General features: G+C 38.3%; 1 protein-coding gene across 3 annotated transcripts in view; it reads left to right on the forward strand.

The window, feature by feature from the left end:
• Positions 1–25,192, forward strand: part of Kcnq5 (potassium voltage-gated channel subfamily Q member 5) — a 613,681-nt gene that overhangs the window by 449,683 nt on the left and 138,806 nt on the right. For all 3 annotated transcript variants that reach the window (XM_008856328.3, XM_017795162.2, XM_029557802.1), the window contains exon 3: positions 3,636–3,762. In XM_008856328.3, the coding sequence (XP_008854550.1) occupies positions 3,636–3,762 (127 nt within the window). The remainder of the gene's footprint in view (positions 1–3,635; positions 3,763–25,192) is intronic.

Raw genomic sequence — 25,192 nt, forward strand, 5'->3', positions numbered from 1 at the left:
CTTCTAATTAAAAAAATAATAATAAAAATAAAGCTTGAATCAGGGTGCCATATAAAAAAATGTTAGTTCTTTCAAATGGGTTGATAGGTTTAGTGAACTCTCTCTCAAATCTTCAGAAAAACTTTTTAGTGCCACAAATAAACTTATTTTAAATTATATGTGGAAATTCATTGGCCTTAGAAAACCTAAAACAATTCTGCTGAAGTTGAAAGAGATCCCTTTACTTAATATGAAGGTTCCATGCTGCTCCAGTAACCAGGACTGTGTGGTGTTGACAGAAAGACAGACATACAAAACATTGGGTCAGACAAAAGAACTCAGAAATACAGTTATACAAATACACTCAACTGAATTTTGTTAAAGATACAAAAGCAGTTCAATGGAGGAAGAACAGGTTTTTAACAACCAGTGCACAAGAAGACAGACATCAACAGACAGGAAGGAAGGGAGGGAGGGAGGGAACAAAGGAAGGGAAGGAAGGAAGGAAGGAAGGAAGGAAGGAAGGAAGGAAGGACTATCTGAGTTCATTATGTTATCTTCTACAAAAGGCAAAGGGCGTAGTAGAGGTTAGGTAGGACTGGAGGAAGGTGTGTGTACACAAACAGTGGGAGAGAGCTTTAGGGCGACACAACTATTTGATCCTGGTCTTAAGAGTGGTTGCACAAATCCATAGGTGTGTGAAAACTTGACCATCCACATGAGCACATGTACACGGTAGCTCTATTGTATGTTCAAAAAAAACCAAGGCTGGGGATATAAGTCTGTGGTAAGAGTATTTACTTAGTGTGCGCAATGAATTGAAAGAGAGAGGGAGGGAGGGAACAAAGGAAGGAAGGAGGGAAGGAAGGGAGGGAGGGAGGGAACAAAGGAAGGGAAGGATGGAAGGAAGGAAGGAGGGAAGGAAGGGGGGAAGGAAGGAAGGAAGGAAGGAAGGAAGGAAGGAAGGAAGGGAAGGGAAGGGAGGGAAAGAGAAGAGAAATGAAGACGGGAGAGGAGAAAGAAGGGGAAGGAAGGGGACAGGAGGAGAGGGAAAGGAAGAAGGGAAGGGGAGGGGAGGGAGAATGAACTCTAAGTGTATATACCACAGCTTTTACTAAAACCAACTATGAAGAATCATGACTTTAAATCAGGTGTGGTGGTGCAGGCCTTAAATCCCAGCATGTGGATCTCTGTGAGATCAAGTTTAGACTGCTGTACAAAGCAGGTTCTAGGCCAGCGGTGTGCTACAGGGAAATCCCATCTCAAAAAACAAAAACAAAACAGAAAGTAAAGAAGAAAACAATTACAAAAACAAAAAAAAAGAAGAATCATGGTCTTAAACATTAAAATCACAAACTTTTAAAAAATGTAGAACATTTTAGATATAAGCCAAGCACAGGCAATATTCTTGAACAGTGAGCATGAAATAAAGAATTTGCAGATAGAATGTATCCTGCCTCATAGCGTAGAACTAGGGCAGTGACTTTAGCAATCTCTTCAATGGGTGTTTTCTGCTTACATGAGAAAGACATTGTGTATCTGTGAGCTGAGGCCACATATCAGGGTTTTGGCAGAGGTAGGGGATATCCTTTATAATATGATCTCTCAAACTGGAATACCATGCTTCCTAAAAAAAAATAATGGAGCTGCCACTAAACTTAGGTTGAGCACAGACTTAGCTAAATGGTTATTTTTGGATGGTTTATATATGCTGAAAACAGGCCTTTTGATACCTTAATAAATGAATATACCCTACTAATACAGGTATTCAAAACCCAAACAAGTTAAAAATAAATAAAGCCCTCAGATCATCATTCAATAAATATATTGGCCATAGCTTTGGTTATCTGTATATAATGTAATATTCAAATATGGACCCAGGAATTGGTTTTAAGTTGCTTTGAGTAAGCAATGATACTACAGAAGACATATGTCTCATCATAAGAAATATTTGTAGATTCTGGGGCTAGAGAGATGGTTTAGCAGGTAAGAGAATTGGCTGCTCTTGCAGAGGACCTGGGTTCGATTCCCAGCACCCACATGGTGTCTACGAACCATCCTTGACTCTAGTTCAAGGGGAATCTGAAGCTCTCTTCTGAACTCCGCGGCACTGCATGATACAGGTGCTCTCACATACATGCAGGCAATACACTCATACACCTAAAAAATAAAAATAATAAATAAAATATTAAAAAAGAAGTATTTGTAGATTCCTTAGTGCAAAGTAACAGTAGGATAGAGTGTGTGTCTCCAGTAGGCAGGTCAAAAGCACATCATATGCTCACATGTTCTAGATACGTTGTATGAAACATGTAATAAAAATATAATTTTCATGCATTTCATAATAGATTTTATCTTAGGCATTGAAATGGGGTGGAAATTCTACTTACTAAAATTCTGTGATGTTAAGAAGCTCTAATAAGCACCATGGATCACTTTTATAATTAATCCATTATAATAAAGTTGAATAACAAATATTGCCTACATTATAAACAATGAGTCAATCCTTGTTTTAAAACAAGAAAGGTAATTATTTTTTGAAGAAAACCAATTTGATATTTTCTTTGAGCAGTTAAGAAACCCAACCCAACCTAAGGAATTTTTCACAACTGATGGCTGCTGGGAGGAGGAGGGAGTCTCTTTCAAAGATGGGACTCTTGGTAGGTTAACCAGGATCCAGTGGACAGACTCACACTGAAGGACATTTGGGAACACAAATTAGACTCTATAGGCCTTATTATACATATGCAAAATAGAGTGTAGTAAATTTGGTGGGGGGCAATAGGGGAGGTATGGATAGGGGAAGGAATTTAATAACCATCAAATTATGTGTATGAAATGTGCAAGAATTCAATAAAAGAAGAAAACCAGTTTTAATAAATTAAGAATCTGTCCCTATAGTAACAAGTAACTATGCCAGATTTGTTCAGGAATTTTTTTTCTTTTAAAAATTTCCTTTGCTTTGTCATCCTATGACTGACTGTTTAATGAGCCAAGGTCATTGGCCTTTCCCTCGGGTTAACTCAAAACCCTTCTTGAATAATCTCAAAGAAATTTTGGAAGCACAGGTGTTGTTTTCTAGGTAGTGATTGCCAAAGGGAAACAAGATAATTAACAAACTAAGGATTCAGGGTCTCACTTCTGGCAGTGGATATATCTACCACATGCATGATGATACTTCTGAAACTGGCTGCATTATAAGGAGATTCTGATACTGCAACAAAAGGACTCAGGATGATTCTGGATATTTACTTCTTAGTCTCTTGAGACTAACTCCTAAAGGCTTAGGGATTATGCTGCTCCTTGCATCTAAATGAAGTTCTGTTGTCTGTAGCACTTGCCATTGTATTTCAGGGTTTGTATTTTTCATTTCAGGTAGTTCATAAGTTAGCAAGAGGCAAAAAATCAGCTGTGCCACCTACTCCAGGTGAGACCGTCACACTCTTATTCAATCTGTCCGTTTCCTATTAAAACAGACTCTCTGAAAGTGTTAAGAGACTTGAGGAGGCAAACATTCCACAGTGAGAGAAGAGCAGTTCTTCAGACATTAGCCAGATGTTTTAGGCACAGTACCTAAACACTCAGAAATACCCACATATCATTACTTGTTTTACTCCAGAATGCCTCTCTCTGACACATCTTTTCTGATATTGTAGGAGTTCGTGATGATCGTCGTCTTTGGTTTAGAGTTCATCATTCGAATCTGGTCTGCAGGTTGCTGTTGTCGGTACAGAGGATGGCAAGGAAGACTGAGGTTTGCTCGAAAGCCCTTCTGTGTTATAGGTAAATACCGAAGTCACAGATGCATGGATTTCAGAGAATGAATATTTTCTTGTCTTTGGTATTACAACATTCAGTTGATATCAAAAGCCAACATCCAGGGAATACTTACCACGGACTGGGCATTCTCGGGTGTCTTAGTTACTTTCTATTGCTGTGATGAAAACACTCACCAAAACCAACTTGGAGAAGGAAGGGTTTATTTGCCCTACAGCACAGGCCATCATCAATGGAAGCTAAGGCAGGGATTCAGGGCAGGAGCCTGGAGCACAGACCATGGAGTTTGTTGCTTACTGGCTTGCTCCCCTGGCCTGCTCAGCCCCTTATACAACCCGGAACCACCTGCCAGGATGGCACTAACCTCAGTGGGCTGGCTCCTCCCACATTCCTCAACAATAAAAAAAAGAAAAAAACCCTCACAGACAGGCTCATAAGTCCAATCCAATAAAAACAATTCCCCAATTGAGGGTCCCTCTTCCCAGGTGTGTCAAATTGACAACAACTACCCAGCACATGGGGTTTTTAAACTGTTGACTCATTTGATTCTCTCCACAACATAATGAAATAGATACTTTTATCATCTTTAACAGATGAAGAAACTTGGGCAAAGAAAAATACTTTTTTGTAGGTCATACAGTTAATAAGCTAGGATTAAGTCCAGGTGATCAATAAAGCTTTACAAAAATGCATGGTTCTTCTATGTTTCTCTGTGTTGGAGAAACAGCACTTAGTTCAATAAATACTTTAAAAAATTATTTCTATAATGTGACACCAGGTTATGCCGAAATGAGCTGGGATGGACAGCAGTGTATTATTTGAATTATGCATATCCACTAGCATACATCAAGATTACAAGTATGGTTATGTTTTGATAACTTTAGACCTGATCATATGCTCTACACTCTGAAATAGGATTCCCCCTTTCCACAATTCCAAACAAGGAATTATCCCTACTTGATGCAGTTCCACAGGGAATTCCATTCTGCTGTTTCCGTTTGAAATGGTACCTCCCAGTGAAGACTTCCACTGAAGACTCTTCTGAAGTTAAGATCTGGCATCTTCCAGTTGAATGTTTAAAAGAAAATCATAAAACTGAAAATTCTGCATATAAAAGCTATTATTATTAAGCAGCTAAAATTTGCTTTTCTTACTCTTTTACTTTTCTCACTTCTTTTTTTAATTTTTTAATTGGATTTTTATGTATTTCATATAGAAAATCATCTTTATACCCCCTTCCCCTTTGGCACGTTCCCAAAGCCCCACCACCATCACTGGAGTTCATGCATTCTGTCATTTGTGTTAAGGCCTATCATGTAAAGTTAGTGTCTTTAGATGTCCCTCAGTGCAAGTTCATCCACTGGGATCTAATCAGTCTATCTAGAGTCCCTCCCTTTAAGAAGATCAGCTATTTCGTACCCAGCAGTGAAAACCTGTCAATAATACTTCCACTAATATTGGGGTCTGATGTCCATTTCCACAGTTTTGTGCTGAGTTTTTATCTGCTTAAGTTTGCATAGGTCTTGTGTATGCTGACACCATTGGTGCAGGTTCATATGAGAAGAGTCCCGGACATCTGTAGGACTATTTCCGTACAAACACGCACCTACCAGCTCCCTGGCTTCTACAGTCTTTCTGCTACCTCTTCCACAGTGGTCCCTGAGTCCTGGGTGGGTTAATTTTAATAAAGGAGTCCTGTCCAAGAACCTATACTCTGCAGACTCTTTTTAAATTTTTTAAAAATTTTATTGAATTTTTTTGTATTTCATACAGAATAACTCAAACAATCTTAATCATCTTTCTATCCCCATCCCCACTAGCACCCTCCCATAGCCCATCCCCCCCACTGGAGCCCATATATTCTGTCATCCCTGTTAAGGCCCACTGTGTTGTCAGTGTCCCCAGTCATTCCCCAGGACAAGTCCATCCACTGAGTCAAGTCAGCCTATCTAGAGTTCCTTGTTTTAGGAAAATCAGCTCTTCTTCATCTACAAGCAATCAGTTTCCAATGTTCTTTCAGATAAGATTGAGGTCTGCTGTTCATTTTTCCCAGTTCTATACTGGGTTATTGTTTGCCTGAGGGACTTGTGTTTGCTGACAACTATGCCATAGAATCATACGAGCAGGTTCCCAGGAACCTGTAGGGCTCTGTTTACAGAGCTATACACATGGACTCATGTAGACATAATGTATGTATAATTTGTCCGTAGGTTGTTGGACTAATATGGTTACCTCTGATTTTTTAAGACTAGCTAGGCATTATTTATCTCTCCTCTCTCTCTCTCTCTCTCTCTCTCTCTCTCTCTCTCTCCCTCCTCTCTCTGTCACTGTCTGACCCTTCCACCATGGTTTCCCCATTTAAAGTGTCCCCACTTTCACCATTTCTCCATTGAGACCACTCTCCTATGGTCCCACCTCTCTTGAGCTCCTTCTTTCCCTTTATCCCCAAGTTTCCTTGTATAACCCTTTAGGTCCTGGGGTTGGACCATTGATCGATGTTCTCTCTTAGTTTCTTTACTGCTCTCCAAAGCTATGAGAGTTAGCCTTCAGGGAAAGTGGCTTCCAAGTCAGTTTCATCTCAGTTGTTCCAAATCCTATGTTGAAACTCTATCCTGTCTTCAGCAATAAGGTCTTACCATCAAGTTCTGGGAGGCAATCAAGAACTATAGCAATAGCCTGTGTAATTCTGGGAGTCTTTTGGACTATCTTAGCCAAAAACTCAAAGGATGATTTCTCCTGTCTGGCACTGTTTCTTATTATGTAGCCTTCAGCTATACTCACAGACTCATGTAGAGATAATTACGTGTGTAATTTTTCAGTAGAGTTTTGGACTAATATAATTACCTCTGGTTTTTTTTATACTAGCAAAACACTCTCTCTCCTCTTTCTCTCCCTGTTTTATCCTCCCTCCCCACCCTCCACACTTAAAGTGTCCCTGTTTTCCTATTTCTTCCTTGATAATTTCTGTCTGTTATGGTCCCACCTAGCTTGAGCTCCTTCTTCCCCTTTTTCCCCATAGTTCCTTGTATAGCCCTCCTTCTCTCCCTCCCATTTAACTACCCCCTTTTACACATTTCTCCCTTATTCCTTACACTTGTCTCCTACCATTCTTCTCTCTTGGATTCCTTCCTTCCCTTTAGCGCCCTGGTTTCCTTCCATTTTCCTGGTTCCTGCAGTTGGAATATAAACTCCCTTATAAGGATTTGGTGCTAGGATCCATAAATGAGAGCAAACATACATCTTTTGTTTTTCTGAGTCTGTTTCTTCACTTAGTATAACAGTTTCTAGATCCATCCATTTACCTATAAATTTCATTATTTCATCTTTCTTTAATGCTGAGTAGAACTCCATTGTGTAAAGGTACCACATTTTTGTTAACCACTCATTAGTTGAGGGGCATTAAGTTGCTTCCATCTCTTAGCTGTTGTGAAAAGAGCAGCAACAAACTGGTTGTACAAATGTCTCTGCAATAAGATGAGTCATTTGGGTATACGCCAAGGAGTGGTATAACCGGGTCATATGGGAGGTTCATTTTTAGTTTTTTAAGAGTACTCTGCACTGCTTTCCATGGGGATTTCATGAGTTTGCACTCCACCGACAGCTGCTGAGCATTCCCCTTTCTCCACATCCTCGCTAGCATTTGGTATCATTTGTTCTCTTGATCTTAGCTTGTCTGACTGGGGTAAGATGAAATCTTAAGGTGGTTTTAATTTTCATTTCCCTAATTACTAATGATGTTGAACACTTTTAATTTAAGATGTTTTTTAGCCATCTGTATTTCTTCTTTTGAGAAGAACTCTCTGTTTAGATCTTTAGACTATCTTTTAACTGGGTCATTTGTTTTCTTGATGCTTTGTTTTTTGAGTTCTTTATATATTCTGGATGTTAAACCTCTTTCAGATGTGTCACTGGTGAAGATTTTTTCCCACTCTATGGATTTTCTCTTCACTTTCTTGTTTCTTTTACTGTACAGAAGCTTTTTAGTTTAATCAAGTCCCACTTGTTGATTGTTGACCTTAATCCCCCAACAGCTGGTGTCCAATTTAGAAAGTCGTTTTCTACCGTATATCTTGTAAGTTACTGCTAATGTTTTCTTCTATCAGTTTCAGAGTTCCAAGTTTCACATTGAGGTCTTTGATCCATTTGGAGTTGATTTTTATGCAAGGTGAAAGATAAGGATCTAGTTTCATTCTTCTACAGGTGGAGAGCCAGTTTTGCCAGCACCATTTGCTGAAGATGCTGTCTTTCCCCCATTGTGTGTTTTTGGCACCTTTGTCAAATATCAGGTGGCCAAATTTGCATGTACTCCGGTTTGGGTCTTCATTGATGTTCCCTTGATCTATGTGTCTATTTTTGTGCCAGTACCATGCTGCTTTTATGACTATGAGTCTGTAGTATAGTTTGAGATCTGGTATAGTAATCCCCCCCAGCATTGCTCTTTATGCTCAGGGTTTCTTTGGCTATCTGGGGTCTTTTATGCTTCCATATGGATTTCAGGATTTTTTTTCTAATTCTGTGAAGTATGTCATGGGGATTTTGATTGAGATTGCATTGACTCTATATATTGCTTTTGGTAGGATGGTCCTTTTCACAATATTAATTTCTCCAATCCATGAGCATGGGAGGTGTTTCCATCTCCTGGTGTCTTCCTCAATCTCTTTCTTTAAAGATTTAAAATTTTCATTGTACAGATCTTTGATATCTTTGGTCAGGTTTATTCTCACTTTTCTCACTTCTGAGGTAACCATTTCAATCCAAATGCTTGGTGAGGTCTATTTGAATTATTTCCAAGCTGAAAAAGTGGGATTTTAGTTACAAGATAGTTTAGGCTATTTTATTCATTCACAGCCCCTTTAACCCTCTTGTTTGAAGAGTCAAGAATTGTTGAGTAATCCCCCTTAATCCTTCTCCCTGTAGTGTAGGTAGAAAAGTGGACTAAAGGAGTGAAGTGTCTCCCCCTCCACAGGTGCAGCTCAGACCAACCTTTACTTCATCCTTGTTTTAAAACATTCAATGAGGGTTGTGGAAATTTGGAGCTACAAAAGTGAATGTAGTAAAACTCTAAATTAAACCAACCTTGAAAAATCTCATGTAACATTTAGAGGTTCAAAGGCTGATAGCTCACTTGTCACTCATCCACAGGAATAAACTTTACTTTCTGTTGGAAGCCATCATGCTAAGGTATGAAAAAAGTTAGAAGCATCTCCTAGCCCTGCAGATCCAAGACATTGAACATTTTCTTTTTCATCCCTGGAGATGTTTTTCTAATTCTGAATTCTCTGCTGAAGCAACAGCATGAAGAACTGTAACTCGATGTGAAACTACTGTAAAACAAGGACTCTCTGTTCCATAACGAACCAAACAAAACAACTCACAAGGCAGGTGGTTGGCCAAGATTCACTCAACTTCTACAGGATAAGGTCGGTTCATGGATGACTACAGGAATGTTCCATTCCAGATTTTAAAACCAATTAAAAATTGGTTATGTTCCAACTCCAGAGGCAATGCCAGTGTACTTCTGTTCTCCAAGCTAGAAAGAAAGACCTTTCCCAGATGCCTGTTTGTCTTGGTAGCTGTATTCAGCTATGGATGCATTGGCACACCATAGTCCTTTAATCTCTGTCTTTCTCAGATCTTTGAAGGTCTTGCTCTAAAAATGATATTCTACTCTCTGTAATTTCACCTTTGTGTACTTATCAATAGTAGCCTTAAAGATTTAGTATGGCAACGGATTGGCATCATTCAGGTTCTGTTAACTCTTCAGGCTTTTTTCTTTAATTGGGTATTTTATAACAAGTGAATTCGCTGCTTTGGAAAAAAATATATGAATAAATATACAATGAATTCCCATTAGGACAAAGATGAAATATGTACTTGCAGTGGAGATAGATAATCATGCATTATTTTTGGCATTCGTTTAGATGTCCATGTGGGGCTGGAGAGATGGCTCCGCTCAGTGGTTAAGAGCACTGACTGCTCTTGCAGAAGATCTGGATTTGATTCCCAGCACCCACATGGCAGCTAACAACTATCCATAACTCCAGTTCCAGGGGAATCCAATACCATCCTCTGACCTCTGCTGACATTGCAGGACATGCAGGCAATACACTCAAACACAATAAATAAAAATAATGAATAAAGTATTTTAAATGTATATGTGACAATTTGATCTGTTTCACCTGAAATGATGCAATAGTAAAGAAGATTCAAATAGGGCTTATTGGGAGATCACTCAATTTATCCTACACAGAGGAATCAAATCTCTTATCCTGAAGGCAAGGGGCTGTGCCAGATTACTGTTGAGACCTCGCCTAGACTACTTTAGTAGGTACATATAAATGATTTATAAACTGGTAAAAAATGATGAAGTGAACCTTATATCTCCCTTGTTTAACCAAATTTACACTGGCAAAAGAGAAAAGGGAATAAGGCATCTCTCTCATCTAGCCATGATAGGTGTTCTGAGTAGGAATGTGAAATCTATCAAGACTAATTGACACTTAATATATTTGAAAGATTGAATTACTCTGAACATGCCAAATACACACAAATGCTTTTTGAAGTCTTGAGTATTGAGGAATAGAACATGGCAAAGATTATGACAGCTGAGCCATTAAGCCTTCGTAATGGGAAATGTTTCCTCTGGGTACACCAATGTCAGCTTTCAAGCCCCGTATAGTAATGAGCCTTGTTGATCAACCATAACATTTGGGCTCAATTTGATAGTGGTTCCATGAACTGATTCTAAAATCTGTCATTTCCTCTTTCTGAACCACCTACCCTCTACTAATTCAAGAAATCTTTCAGTCATTGTGTACTTGTCTTTGAAAAACACAAGCAGTAGTAACCTAAAGCAAGTAAATGTCCATTGACAAAAAAATAGACACTTTCTCTCATTTTGAAAGATTCATTTCATATTGAATCTTTGCTTGATTTTGTGAGTTGCCTTTGAAATTAGTAAAATTTTATCTAGTGTTAACAAAATTCTTCCTTATACTTACATATTCAATTTGCATCTCTCCCTTAAGACTCTGCCATGAAAACACTTTTATTTCCTTGGGCACTGGCACTCCCAATTTGGAGAGTTAAGCATATTTGAAATAATTATCTAAACTTCTCTTCATTACCTGGGTTTGCTACTTTATGATTTTTCTACACCCAGACAGGAATTCTCACTCTGAAACATGAATATTGAGAATTTATTATAACCTCAAAGACCTATTTCATAATCATTCTTTTCCCCACCTTTCCTTAATGGCCTACTTGAAACTTGCAAATAGTATCAAAGGCTGATACTTAGATCACAGTAATGAGTCTGGTGTCAGGAAGCTGACACATTACTGCTAATGGTGGCCTTTTTTTTAATTCTTTGGTGGCCCCTCTTAAAGACAGTTCTAACAAGGCCATATGTTTTCAGTATTGAAGTGTGTGTCTCAGTGAAGCAGAAAATACCAGCCTGCTGTTAATATTGTATCCTATATTATGCTAAATGTAAGCTGATTTCTTATTGCTGTTTTAACAGCTTCCCTCCAGTGTGGCATTTCTACAAGAGGATGAAGGGGGCAAACCACAGCTCACATGTTTCCCATGAACTGAGCATATATGTCTTTGACTTGAAATGACAGTTTCCCAGGAAAATGCCAACAAGTGTATTTTCATTAGAAAATGTGGTCAGCTTTGTACTTGACCTAAAGGAAATGAAGACTTTATGAGATCAACCACATGGCTGAGGTTACTCTAATACATCCATGATTCATCATTGTATTATAAGGCAGCTAACATTCTTAATGTGTTCAAAAGTTGGACCAGAGGCTCTGAGAACTCCCACTGACAAACTATAAATTGCTTCCTACTTCTCTAACTTCTCCACCCTTTACTATAATAGATCTGTTCTTGACCTGAATCATTATTTCTACCTCCAAACTTTTCATCCCTTTTAGTAGAAATTGTGTTCTCACATGTTATTTCATATCACCCATGTACTTCTCTGCGACCTCTGTTGACTTCTAAGTGTTCAAATTCCTTAGTCATGCATAGGTTCTTTCATATAATCAACTGACCCGTTTGAGAACAATTGTGATCACATAACATTAAGGGTGTTTCACTGCCTTCCTGATAGCATTGTTCACTGAGAACTGTTACATACTCTTCCTTCCCTAAGTACTTTATAAATATTATACTGTTAATCTTACTTAAGTACTATAGTACCCCATTTTATAGATGAAGAAGTTAGGGTTTAACAAACGTCTCCAAAATTGGAAAGAAGAAAGATAAAAACAAAATAAAAACAAAAATAGGATTATTTTCTAATGATTTTACTCTAGCAAAATGTACATCTGCCATTGTTTATTATCAGTTTAAAATGAAATGTAATTGATTTTGTCCATTGGCATCAGCTCATAAACAAAAATCGTCATATTTACGGGTTTTTTAAAAAAGTATTCAATTTTTGCGAATTTCATACAATATATTTTATCACATTCAGACCCCCCTCCTCCATTTGTATCCCTGTTAACGGACCCCCACACTCAATTTCATGCACTCTGTCATAAATATTAAGCCTTGTCAAGTCAAATCTGTGTCCCCAGATATCCTTCGGTGTGAGTCCATCCACTGGATCCTGGTTAACCTATCTAGCATCACACTTAACCGACTCTCCCTCTCCCCTAAGCTATTACTTGCCAATAGTTCCTCAGCTATGGTTCGGGCTTTTTCCCCACTTCCCCACTTCTATGCTGGAATTTTTTCTGACATGAGCTTGCATGGGACTTGTGCGTGTTGTCACCATTGCTGTGAGTTCATATGAGTAACTACTCGGCTGTCTGGAAAACTGTTTCCTGTGGTCATCCACCACTTCTGGCTCTTGAGATCTTCTGCTCCCTCTTCCACAATGATCCATGAGCCTTGGGTGGCAGAGGTTTGATATAGGTGTCCTATTCAGGAATAAGCACCGTGCAGTCTCTAGTTCTCGGCACAATGCCCAGTTGTGGCTCCTTGGGTGATCACAATCTGCTGCCTGAGGAAGCTTTGTTGGTGAGAGTTGATAGATGCATTAATATTCTTTCCACCCCCTGTTCCACAATGTTCCCTGAGCCTTAGGAGTAGAGGTTATATTGTAGATGTGTCACTTAGGCCTAGGAACTCACAGACACTAATTCTTTGTGTTTGACCAATTGTGGAACTTCCTAATAGTCCCCATATGTTGCAAAAAGAAGCTTCTTGAATGTGTGGTGAGAAGTATGCTTGTTTGTAAATATAAGGATACTCATTTAGAATATAGTAAGATATTATGTTGGTCTAGGGATGTGATACTTATGTTTAGCATTAGTGATTCAATGAGCAATATTTTATAGAATGACATTGGTAGCAATATTAGCCTTATTTATAGTAACTACATTTATTGCTCTTCTCTAACTTGAGGAGAAATTGGGGGATAAATACACTTATGTGCCCAGAATCAGTTGCTTACAATCTTAAATAGTGTTATCCTAAGCATCCCTGGGTATTTGCAAATAGGTGACATCTTCTAGAGTAAATAAGGTTGCTCATGAATGCCTCCAGATGTTTATTAACAGTATAAGAATTATTTAGGGCCAGGCATGGTGGCACATGCCATTTAATCCCAGCACCTGGGAAGCAGAGACAGGTGGATCTCTGTGAGTTTGAGGCCTACATAGTGATTTCCAGGCCAGCTGGGGCTACAGGGAGACCCTGTATCAAAAAGACCAAAACCAGAATTATTTAGATGACAGTTGATGTGGTATGCCACATTGGCTTATAAGGTAACTTAATATGCTATTATTTGACCATACGGAGAGTAATGTTACGGGAAAATGAAGGACTATAGATTGTTCCCCATTCTTTCTATAAACTTTAGTAGAACACTATGATACATTTTGCTAATATTCTTTCCACCTGTTATATAAGAAAATTCATTCACAGACTGAATGTTTAGGTGCCCAATTCAAAATTTATGCAAAAGGTACAAATATGAAATAAAAAAATAATCCTTACTGTCTTAGTTTGTTCTCTATTGCTGTGACAAAACACTCTGACCAGTACCAACTTGGGGAGGAAAGGGTTTATTTGTCTTACAGCTCCCAGGTCGCAGTTCATCAGGGAGCCCAAGGTAGGAACTCAGGGCAGGAACCTGGAGGCAGGAGCTGGAGCACAGGCCATGGAGGAACACTGCTTACAGGCTTGCTCTCTTTGGCCCCTGCTCAGCCTGCTTTCTTATGCAACACAGGCCCACCTGCCCAGGGGTGGCACCACCCACAGTGGGCTGGGCCCTCCCACATCACTCATCAAGAAGATGCCCTTCAGACATGGCCACAGGCCAGTCCAATAGAGGCAATTTCCCGATTGAGGCTCCCTCAACCCAGGTGTGTCAAGTTGACACTAAAGCTATCCAGCACACTTAACTACAAGAGACCAGCCTCCCGCACACTTAGAGAAAGGGAAAACGCAATGGAAATTGAACAGTTGTGGGAAGAAAGCCTTAGACTTTCATGACTCACTGCATAAGACAGAAGAGGAAAGATCACCCCAGGTTTTGAACTTAGTCATCCAGAAAAAAATATTACATAACTCTTCCATATTCAAACAGGGTTCTGAATGCTGGGAAAGGAAGCAGAAAGCCTGGGGGCTACCTTAAGTTAGGTGTTCTAAGAAACCCTAAGTAGTAGAATCTTGAATTGATCTTAATGTTTTGAAAAGGAGTCAGTCCTGAAAATATTTAGGGATATACCTTTCCAGTACAAAGAAGAATAATTGAGACACAATGAGCATGGTTTGTGCAAAAACAGACATGGGGTATCATGGCTTTAACTCAGTGAACAAGTGCAGAGACAGAGAACAAGAAGTGAGAGAGCAGAGGGGCCGAGGGCACACCCTCTGGATGCACAGCAGCTTCTAGAGACAGGATGCCAGGCAAACATCCAACAGGTTGCTGGGTGACCTATTTAACCCTATTTGGGTTAAAGACAACAAAAACTATAACTATGGGGTTAGAGAGATGGCTCAGTGGTTGAGAGCACTGGCTGCTCTTGCAGAGGACCTGGGTTCAGTTTCTAGCACCCACATGGCAGCTAATAACTATCTGTAACTCCAGTTCCAATGTGATCTGACACCCTCCTCTGACCTCTGCAGGCATTTCACTACACAGGTACACTTACATGTATGTATGCAATACATTTATAAACATAAAAAACTTTAATTGTCTCTTAATTGTCTATGACTATTTGAACTCTGTATCAGCAATAGACAAGTTATTACACATTATAAGGATAAATTATAAGGGAATAATTTATAAAATAACAACTCACAACTTTTCCATACATGTATGGTTCTGTCCTTGGAAATGTGAAATTTTCAGTTTAAAAGGGAAACGTGCTGTTTTCTATGTACAACCAGAATTATAAAGTGATAGGAAATGTTTACAGCACCCCTTGGTAACTATCACTAACAAGCAATTCCCAGGAGCCTTCTTCCCAAAAGACTGTTCCAGACTCGTTCATTATGATGAATGCAATGCAGATTTATTTCATTGAATATTGTTTATTTCCTTTAAGAAATTGTCCCTCTTGTCTCGAGATGTTATCTGGAAACTTACGATCAATAAGAAGCATTAAACTGTCACTATGGGGTAAATTTTCAAAGTGGTGCTTGGAATTTACCAGTAGGAGTCCCATTAACTTCGCGAAGGTCCTGCAGTTAAGCCACTACACATAGCTTTGAAAATGTTCTGTGGTGTGTCTTTGCAGTGCTTTTTTTCAAAAAAAAAAAAAAAAAACTTAATAAATATCACAGACTCCAAGGCACAGCTGATTGCAGTATTTAAGATCACGTATAATGCACTGTGCGGTAGGAGGCATTTAAAATTAGATTTTAAAGCTTCATTTCTATTAAGAGTCACAACAACAACATAAATATACCTTTAATTTTTTAAAGAACACCTTGCTATAAAGGAATCTGGAGCCCGATTAGAATACAGAGCTCCTAAAGCAGAACTATAGCCCTCTGAGACATTGTTTATCTCACTCTATAGCTGGAAAAAAATGAGACACTGTGAAGTGGGGGTGTCCTCAGCTGCAAGTCAACACTGACGCCAGGAATAGAATGCTGGCTTCCCAGTAGCTTACTGCTCTGAAGGACAGCCCCTTGTCAGCATCAGATTTAATTACAGTATAATCCGTTTAATCTACACACGGAAGAATAATGAAAGAGCAGGAAAAATAATTTATTAACAGATTAGTGGGAGACTCTGTTACACAGATTAGTACCTTTCTTTTGGGAATCTGGATTTTCAACATTTTCTAGAAGGTGTCTGGTACATGAAAGAGATTGTGCTGTTTCCACTGGCTAGCACTGGCAAATAAATAAATAAACTCCTTGATTTTTCTCACTTTGAAACGTATGCAGAAGTTCCACTGGAAAGATGCTATAAAATGCTCCTCTTTCTTAGAAGTAAACTTGATTAAAACAAAAAATGTGGGGACTAGAGAGATGGTTCCATGCTTATGAGAACTTGCTGTTCTTGCAGACCTGAGTTCAGTTCCCAGAATGCATATGGGGCATCTAACAATTGCCTGTAACCCCAGTTCCAGGGAATCTGATACCTTTGTCCTCCATGAGCACCCACACTCACCTGCACATGGCCCCACACAGACATACACACATACACATAAATTGAAAAAACACATCATGGAAGGAAACATACATAATTGCTCAATTCACAAAAGATTAGTGTGCTTTTCATCTTTTGGTTTTTGACAGTTTTTATATTAACCTACCAGTCCTGTATAAATTCGGATCTATCCATTGTTTATTCTCTGCATCTACATTAGAGAAAGAACAATAGTGTAAGAGCTGAAATTAAATAAGAACTCTTTCCCTAAAGCTGAGCATAATAAGAAGTTGGGCTACCAGATACTACATCAACAGGAGTTAAAATTTGCGACTTCAATCATAAATCATAGATATGAGTTATCTTGTGTAATTCCCACAAAATCTTATTAAGGTGAGCAGAGATTGTGATTCTAACTTTATGCCTTAAGAAACTGAGACATAGGTTAAGAGCTTTCTCAAGGTTCAGAGACAATATATAAAAAAGAGCTAAGGGACAAGGAAAAAGATTTGCTCAAATACTAATTCCATGGCTCTTCACTATCCCCTGTGCCACCCATATGCGGCACAGGATCAAATTAATAAAACAGATGCTGAGGTTTGAGCCTCATCCCCAAATCTTCCTCCTCTTCCTGGGAGACATTACCTCAAGTTGAAAAGTAAATACATATCAGCATTATAAAAGAGACAGCTCTTCCACTAAATAGCCATCAGTCCTTTGACTTTGCTTTTTACTTTGAAGTAACTATAGTCCTTCTTAGAAACTGTTAAAAGTAGAACAAAGAATTCTTATATTTGAATTTTCCCCTCCCTGAGTTTCTCCTTGCCAGGAAACTGATGTGAACACACACTATTAACTGACCTTCCTCAAATTTTACCAGCTCTTACATACACTGATTCGTATGTGTGTATGCATATATACACACCCCTAAAAGATTTTTATCACATGCATAGATTTGTTTACCCACCATTACAATCAAGATACAGTATTCCATCAACCTTAAAAAACATGGGATGTGCCCCTAGTGGTAGCCTTTGGGAGTCACTCCAGGAAGCACAGACCTGCTGTCATCACTGTCATCCCGGGACGGGGCGAGGGGGTGACTACTGTAATCATCCAGAAGCCAGCTTTAGAAAATGACTTTTGTTCACTCAGAATGATGTACTTGAGATCCACCCAGTTGTCAATAATAATCCATTCTCTTTTACTGTTGAATAATATTCTGTGATGTGAATTAACACCATTTTTAATGCATTTAACTATTGAAATCCATTTTGTTCATTATAAGCTATTGCAAATGAGGCTTCTATGAACAGTCATGTAAGGTTTTTATGTGAACATAAGCTCTTTTTTCTCTAGGGTTAGTACTCAGGAGTAAGATTACTGGGTTATATTGTTTTGTTTAACTTTATCAGAAAATAAATGCAAAAATAGTTTTCCAGAATGTGGCTATTTCTTTTTAAATATGTACTATTTCACGGCACTAAATTAAATATGTGCTGAAATAGTGACATTTTCAAGGAAAAGTATGTGTTTTCTGTTTTCTATGAAAATTATTTTAATAAACAAAACTTGCTGAAATAAACATTTCCTCACTTGCATCACAATACAATTGAAAATATATCCCATTAAGGAGTAGATCCCTATGCTCTGATACACAAATGTAAATTTGATGTTTACATGGGTGAAATGTTGAGAGATCAATTAATGTAAAAAGCCAGTGCTGTACATATTCCTGAAGGACCATTACTTAAATCTAACTTTGCTTTATAGAAAGTCTTTATTTAAGCAAATATTACTGGGAACAATATTAATTTATGCATGCCTGCTAAAGAACACATGTGATCACATTATTTAGAGCAGCAAAGCATGATTCCAACTGAATAACACATTTAAAATTGCTGCCAAGGCTCTATGGTTCACTATAGATAGTTTGACTCAATAATCAACATTCTCAAGTTACCTACAAAAGGGAATTTGTTGTCCTTAATCCAGCACCTCTCATCAACCTTCCTAGTTTTAAAATTAAAAATCTTCGGGGCCTGGAGAGATAGCTCAGCAGTGAAGAGCACTGACTGTTCTTGGAAAGGACCAGAGTTCGATTCCCAGAACCCACATGGCAACTACAAACCATTCTTAACTCCAGTTCCAGGGGAATCTGAAACCCTCTTCTGACCTCCGCAGCATTGCATGACATGGGTGCACTCACATACATGCAGGGAATATACTCATACACATAAAAAAATTAAAGATCCTCTTGTCTTATATGTAAGACAAATTTTCCCTCAAAATCCTCCTTAATTTTCCCAGTGGATCCTCCATTATAATCAGCAGGAAAACCCTCTTTCCCTCAGAAGTTTGTGACCAAATTGGTGAATTTCAATTTACTGGGTCACTATATCCACGTTGGAACAACCAGTCATTTATTTAGAAAAGACAAAATGTTAGACCCATGACTATCTTACTATTTTAAGATAAATTCTAAATAAATCAAGGATGTAAAACAATTTAAAAAACCCAGGCAGCAGAACCGGACAAATGCCTGTAACTTTGGGACCAGGAAAGCCTTTCTAGCCATAACTAAAAATACAGAAGAAAAACAATAATAATATTGCATGAGCAACAAAATCAAAAGAAAAACAGCATTAGAAAAATGTAGAAAAATATTTACAACTCTCAGAGACCAAAAGACTGATCCTATTAAAAATAGAAGGAGCTGAGGCTGGAGAGATGGCTCAGTGATTGAGAGCACCTGCTGCTCTTGCGAAGCATTTGAGTTTGGTTTCCAGCACCCATGTTGGGAGGCTCACAAACAAAGATAAAAGAACTCGGAAATCAAGGGAAATCTGACAATCCAACGTAAAATAAAAGACGGGAAATGGAATGTGAAAAGAGTACACAGAAAAAGAAATGCGTGTCCCTTCAACATATTGTCATGAAAAAGAATTGTACATGGTAATGTTTTTTTTCACCTGGAAGAGTAACAAGAATCTATGATTTGACCAGACCCTCAGTGGGTCTCTGAAGAAACAGGCCTTTACATACTGTAAGAGTAAAAAGGTAAGCCTCCTCTGGAAGAATATCCAGTTCTGTTAAAATAACATAACATCTGTCCTTCATGAATTGAGCTTCCTGATAACCCCATCATCTCTAGTCTATGTTCACTATAAGTCAGTGAACCAAGAAATGCCTGCATGAAAGAACACAATGAACACTTTCCTGTACAGCCTAGTTGTGCTCAGTGTACAGCACTTATGCAGAACTGTAAAGTGTATATTTGTGTAAGGAAAGAGACTAGGAGTTCATTCATATTGCTTCATATCTGAACAAAAAATATTAGAAAAATTTATTCAAAATGAAAAGATTAACAATGTTCACCCAAAGACAATGAACAGGCACAAACTGGATGGGAAGAGCCATGGGAGTTCTATTTATCATCTTGTACTTCTTTACATCATTTTCACATTGACATCAAATTAATACATCTATTCACAAATCAAAAAGAGTATCACAGCTGTCTGGCACACAGTAAGTGCCGCTGTTATTTTATTTGCCTAGTACTTCTGAAGTAGACAGACTGGTCCAAAGGACGTGTGGTTGTATAATATAGACTCTCACTCACATTGCAAGTGTTTTGGCATAAGCGAGGATAAATCAAGGATAACTTGCCATTGGATTTTCATGCTCTCAGTTGAAGGCTGAAGGAAAAAGCATATAATAGCGTTTGTACCTTCTTGAAATCTTATTCTAAAAGGTGTTTCGTGGTTTGCTTTCATTTAGCCTCTGCATGTTCCGGAAATTTTAAACTTGGAATTTCAGTTGTATCTCTTCAAAGGATTGAAATAATATGGTAGATACAAAGAGCTTAGCTTAATGCCTCACATATAACAAGTTCCCCATAGCTGTTTTAATTTGCTTTCCTGTTTCTGTAATAAATGTCATGACCAAAGCTTGGGGAAGAAAGGGTTTATTTGGCTTATAGGATTTAGTTCATCATCAAGGGAAGCCAAGGCTCCACTCAAGGTAGACAACTGAAGGACAAACTGAACCAGAAACCACAGAGGAACACTGCTTACTAGCTTGCTTCCAGACTCGTGTTCAGCTTCCTTTTATATATAACCCAGGTCCAGCTCACTAGGGATGGACCATAGTGGACCATAGTGGACTTGGCCCTCCTACATCAATTAACAATCAAAAGAGTGCCCCACAGACATGCCCATAGGCTGATCTGATAGAAAAATTTCCTCAATTGAGGTTCCCTCTTCCTAGATGTGTCATGTTGACAACCAAGATAACCCACTGCAACAACTGATAACAATAGTAACAAGTCATAAACATGCTGTAACCTTCGGAGTCTTAGGTCAATAAATTGAATAAAGTTGCAAATTCAGAAGGCCTCTTTATAGATCTCTCCTCAAAATGTCATCAATACTATCTTCCTGGAATTTTAGAGTTCATGTATCTTACATAAAAATAAAGTTTATTTTAAAAGAAGAAACATTATAAGAACCAAGCTATGTTGTTTTTTTGTTTTTTTTAATCTAGAGCCCTTCATATGGAGTAGCTTCAGGAATGGTGTATACAGCAGCACTGCATTTATTAACATGACTTGGATTACAGTTTCCCCTCCATTGCCTAGCCCAGCAAGGCTTCCTGGCCCCTTAAGTCAACTCTGTCTGAATCGTGCTCCATCTATTTCTCCTTTGTTACATCTATCAGTCATAATCGTGATGACTCATCTCATTGTCTTCTCCTCCACTTCCCTTTCATCTCTGTGGGGTTAGAGGACATCTCTGTCTGCCACTGACCCAGCTGTGACTATTGGGCCCAGCTACCTATAAGACCCCTTTATCATCATAAACCTGGTCCCTAGAGGTTTCCAACCACACTCAATATGCATTGGATGAATTGAAATATAAGAAGATTACCAGTTAGTAAGCATTCACTGAAGTGCCTTACCCCCACCCACCATGTCCAAACCTGCATACACACTGTGAAAATGTCATAGACACACTGTGAAAATGTCATAGTCACACTGAACAAGCGAAAGGAAGACTGTGGTAAGTGACTGGGCAGCACAAGTGGAAAACTGGCACCTTAATCTCCATTACCAAGAGTTTCCAGAAGAATAAATTCTACTTGCATGTTTTAATCTGATCACTTTATTCTCTGTTTTGGCCATGTGAATATGGTTATGTTTACTGAAGTACCCACTTTGCATATTTGTGATTACACATTCTTTGACCGAAGGCTCTATTCCTGTACTTTTTTTCTCATTTTTTTTTCACTTCTGCTTTTTGAAAAAGTCTTTAAATGTTTGATTTTAGCCCCTACCACAGACTCCAAATCTGTGCTTGGAATTTGGAGATCAAAGCTCTGTAGCTAATCCTTAGGACATTTGCCATCTTGTGACTTAAGAATCCTTCTCTTATCAAGTTTCTGTGGTTTTCTGAACTATTTTCTGTTAGAATGTGCACATCTGAAACTATTTTTGAATTACTTTTCCTTGATGCTTTCCCATATTTAGTTCCTAGGAATGTGCAGGTTCTGGGTGGTTTGAACTCCATCAAGCTGTCTCCAGCCTCTTTAGAAGAGAACCCTAAGTTATAATGTCACATGTTTTCAACAAGCCTTGTGGTGGTCCCCCTCCCCTTTAAACAGAGCGTGTCTTTTCTAAAAGCTCATGATCATAGGAATTGATAACGAGAAGAAACTGTGTCCAAAATGGGATTTTCTCCACAGCTTTAGCATTTCGTATAAGAGAATTAATTTTGTAGTCTGAGTTGCCGCTTTGGGGGCCATTTACCATGAAATCCAAGACTCTCTGAAGTAACTCATTATGTTTGCTTGTACAAGCCTCTCTGAACCACTGTGGTTTTCCATGTGTGATGTTGTTGTTTGTTTATTTGTTGTTTACCCATTTACGCCCAAATAAAAAGAGCAGCATCTCTTTTATGGGTCATAAACACTAGCACATAGAAGCAAGTAACATAATTTTAAAGTTCTGAAAGTCATCCTTTAATGTCAAAGAGGGCAAAGTTTGACAAAGACTGTAAAAAGATAGGACTTTGACATGTAATTAAACATGATTTATTTGATTAATGGTCTCAGTGAAGCCATAGATATGTAGATACAACCTGTGTATAATCATCAAATGACAGAAAGTGAGGTTTTCAAAGTTAGGGGTGGCAGATATTTATCAAGAGCTTGTATTTGCTCAAATTTCCTTCTTTAAAGCACTACCACATCACTCTCCAAAGAAGGAAAACTCCATTTTCACACCCCAGTGTTTATCCCCAAGGATTAGCCAAGTGCCTAAATTGTATCCATTTCTTATTTCTAAAATAAGAAACTGTGCATTGAAAAAGATTGAGAGGCAGTTGATCCAGGTTATTCTCAATTTCCTAAGATGATGCTTAGAATAAATTCCAACCAATAGGTTTCCACTGCTTGGTCATTTGAGCTCAAGTAGCAGCCCTATTGTGAATTCCAAATAGCCTAGTTGAGTCAAAGAATTTCCTGAAGATGTCCTTTCAAAACTTTTTAGTAGTAGGTGATGACTAATCATAACCTGCATGTCACGTGAACTTAAGGGTCAAATTCTCAAAGAAAAATGACATATTCCAACAGTAAATATGCATAAGCATCTCCCAAGACTCAGAGTTGCTTTTATGGAAATGATGCATGCCAAATGTGGGTATTAAAAATGAGACGTTGGCGCTTTCTCTCTGTAGGTCTCATCTGAAGTGATGTTGGTAGGTGTTGGTGAAAAAGCATTCATGTTATGACCCAGATGTGATACCAAGCATTGAATTTTATGATAGGTCAGGGGATTTCCAGTAGAAGTTTCAAGTTTGACCTCTGGTGTGAATCTAACTCTTTTTTTCAATCTGTAGCCAAATACTATTTGGGGTTCTGTTCAGGAACTGAAACTGATTGAAGTTTTGATTTGGGGCGTGGATGAAAATAGGTACCAGAAGAAAGCTATAAACTATATAATATTGCTGCGTCTAAAAGCTGTTCGAATATTGTCTTTATAAAAGAGTATAATATAAAAATCTTAAGCCATGTTCTAAATCATCCAGAACTATATGTGATTTCTCATCGTGTTGATATTGGGGACTGGTGAAAATATACTCACGTGATTCACTCAACTTGCTACCTTGTGCCTTAAATGGGATGTGTTTACTTCACCTCCTGCTCTTTCGGAATGACTATCAGGGGACAAACACTTGTCTCCTGTTTTATACACTGAAGCAAAGCTTCCTTGCATGCTCCAATCTGTGACCCACATCTGAAAGTAAACACTTGCAATCACACTCTGATACAATAGCTTTAGATTACGGACGTGAGGGGCATTAGTCCTGTGACAAAGAAAAGAAATCTATTACCTATATCTGCAGCCCTAACTCCTTCCCCCAACTTTAGTCTCATTCACCATCTACCAGATGTCTAAGAAGCACATAAAATTTAATAATACTTAAACCAAACTCTTAATTTTGTCCCATAAACAACACTCTTATCTTTCCACTCATAGTATTTCTCAGTAAGTAGCACCTTGTTCACCCAACTGTTCAAACCAAGAACCCCAAATTCAGACAGAGACTTCATTTTGCCTCTCACATCTTCCAAAGGAAACTTTATCAAGGCTTCCCTTCTCCATCTTCATACACCCCCTAACTCAACTCCACTTCTTTGCCTCTCCATTTTACCCTCACTTGTCCAAAGCTGCTGTCATCCTTGGTCCAGACCATACACGACTTCTTACCTGCTCTTCTAGCTTACTCCTAAGCTGATTCCAATCAACCAATATGATCTTCATAAAATACAGATTTCATATTCATTCTACCCAAAGCGCATCCACATTTAGAAGGGAATATAAAGCCATGACCACAGCCACTGTGATTCTGGCCAGAACCTAGTCTCTCCTTACCTCGCTGCTCTTGGATTTAACTGCATCTCTTTATCTTAACTTAGTCACAGGGATGGTGTTTCTACCTCAGTCTTTGCACTGGGGCGGGGGGGGGGCTTGAAATGCTTTCCCTTTAAACATGGTCATAGCTACCCCTTAACTTCATTAGGTCTCCATTCAAATGTCACCTTTGGGGGGATAGTTGCCTTAACCATCCCAGCTCCACTAGAGCTACATGTTCCTCCGTAATTCCATCCTTCATCTGCTTTGTATTTCTCCAGGGTCCTTGCTACTAATGCTGTATTTTATTTACTGGTTTAATGTCAGCCTAGCCCTATTCAACATAAGTTCTGGGAGGGCAGAAACTATTTTTCTGGCATGTCTATCATAATAACAAAAATATTTGTTGAATCAATGTATAAACTGTACACTATAGCATCTTAAGTAAATTACCTTAGAGTATTTCCATCAGTCCTCAATAAATCAAATGGATGAGAAAAAATATTTCCCAAACATGCCTGCTGATGTTTCATCATTCAACCGTACCTACATCCCTTATAATTCTAGAGACTCAGAATTGGGATAGTTGACACCTTCCAGCTTGGTTCATCTTATTTTTTAACTATTTATTTATTAACCACATACTTAGAAGAAGCATTTCACTACAACAGCATTGACATAATCAATAACAATTTCCTGAGCTAAGATGCATCTCTTTCAAAATTGACTGTAAATTTTTTAGGTTTACAGTTGAATTATTACAGTTATACAATATTGTACTCAGTATAAACCCTATAAGATATCAAATTAAATGGTTTTAACCTTTAAAAATGATCGCCATTTCATTTTTAAAATACATGGTTTCATACAGAAAAATTCATTTTTAATGCAATTGACAT

The sequence above is a fragment of the Nannospalax galili genome, unplaced genomic scaffold (genome assembly GCF_000622305.1).
Source record: "Nannospalax galili isolate Female #2095 unplaced genomic scaffold, S.galili_v1.0 scaffold206, whole genome shotgun sequence".
In the NCBI taxonomy this organism is placed as follows: domain Eukaryota; kingdom Metazoa; phylum Chordata; class Mammalia; order Rodentia; family Spalacidae; genus Nannospalax; species Nannospalax galili.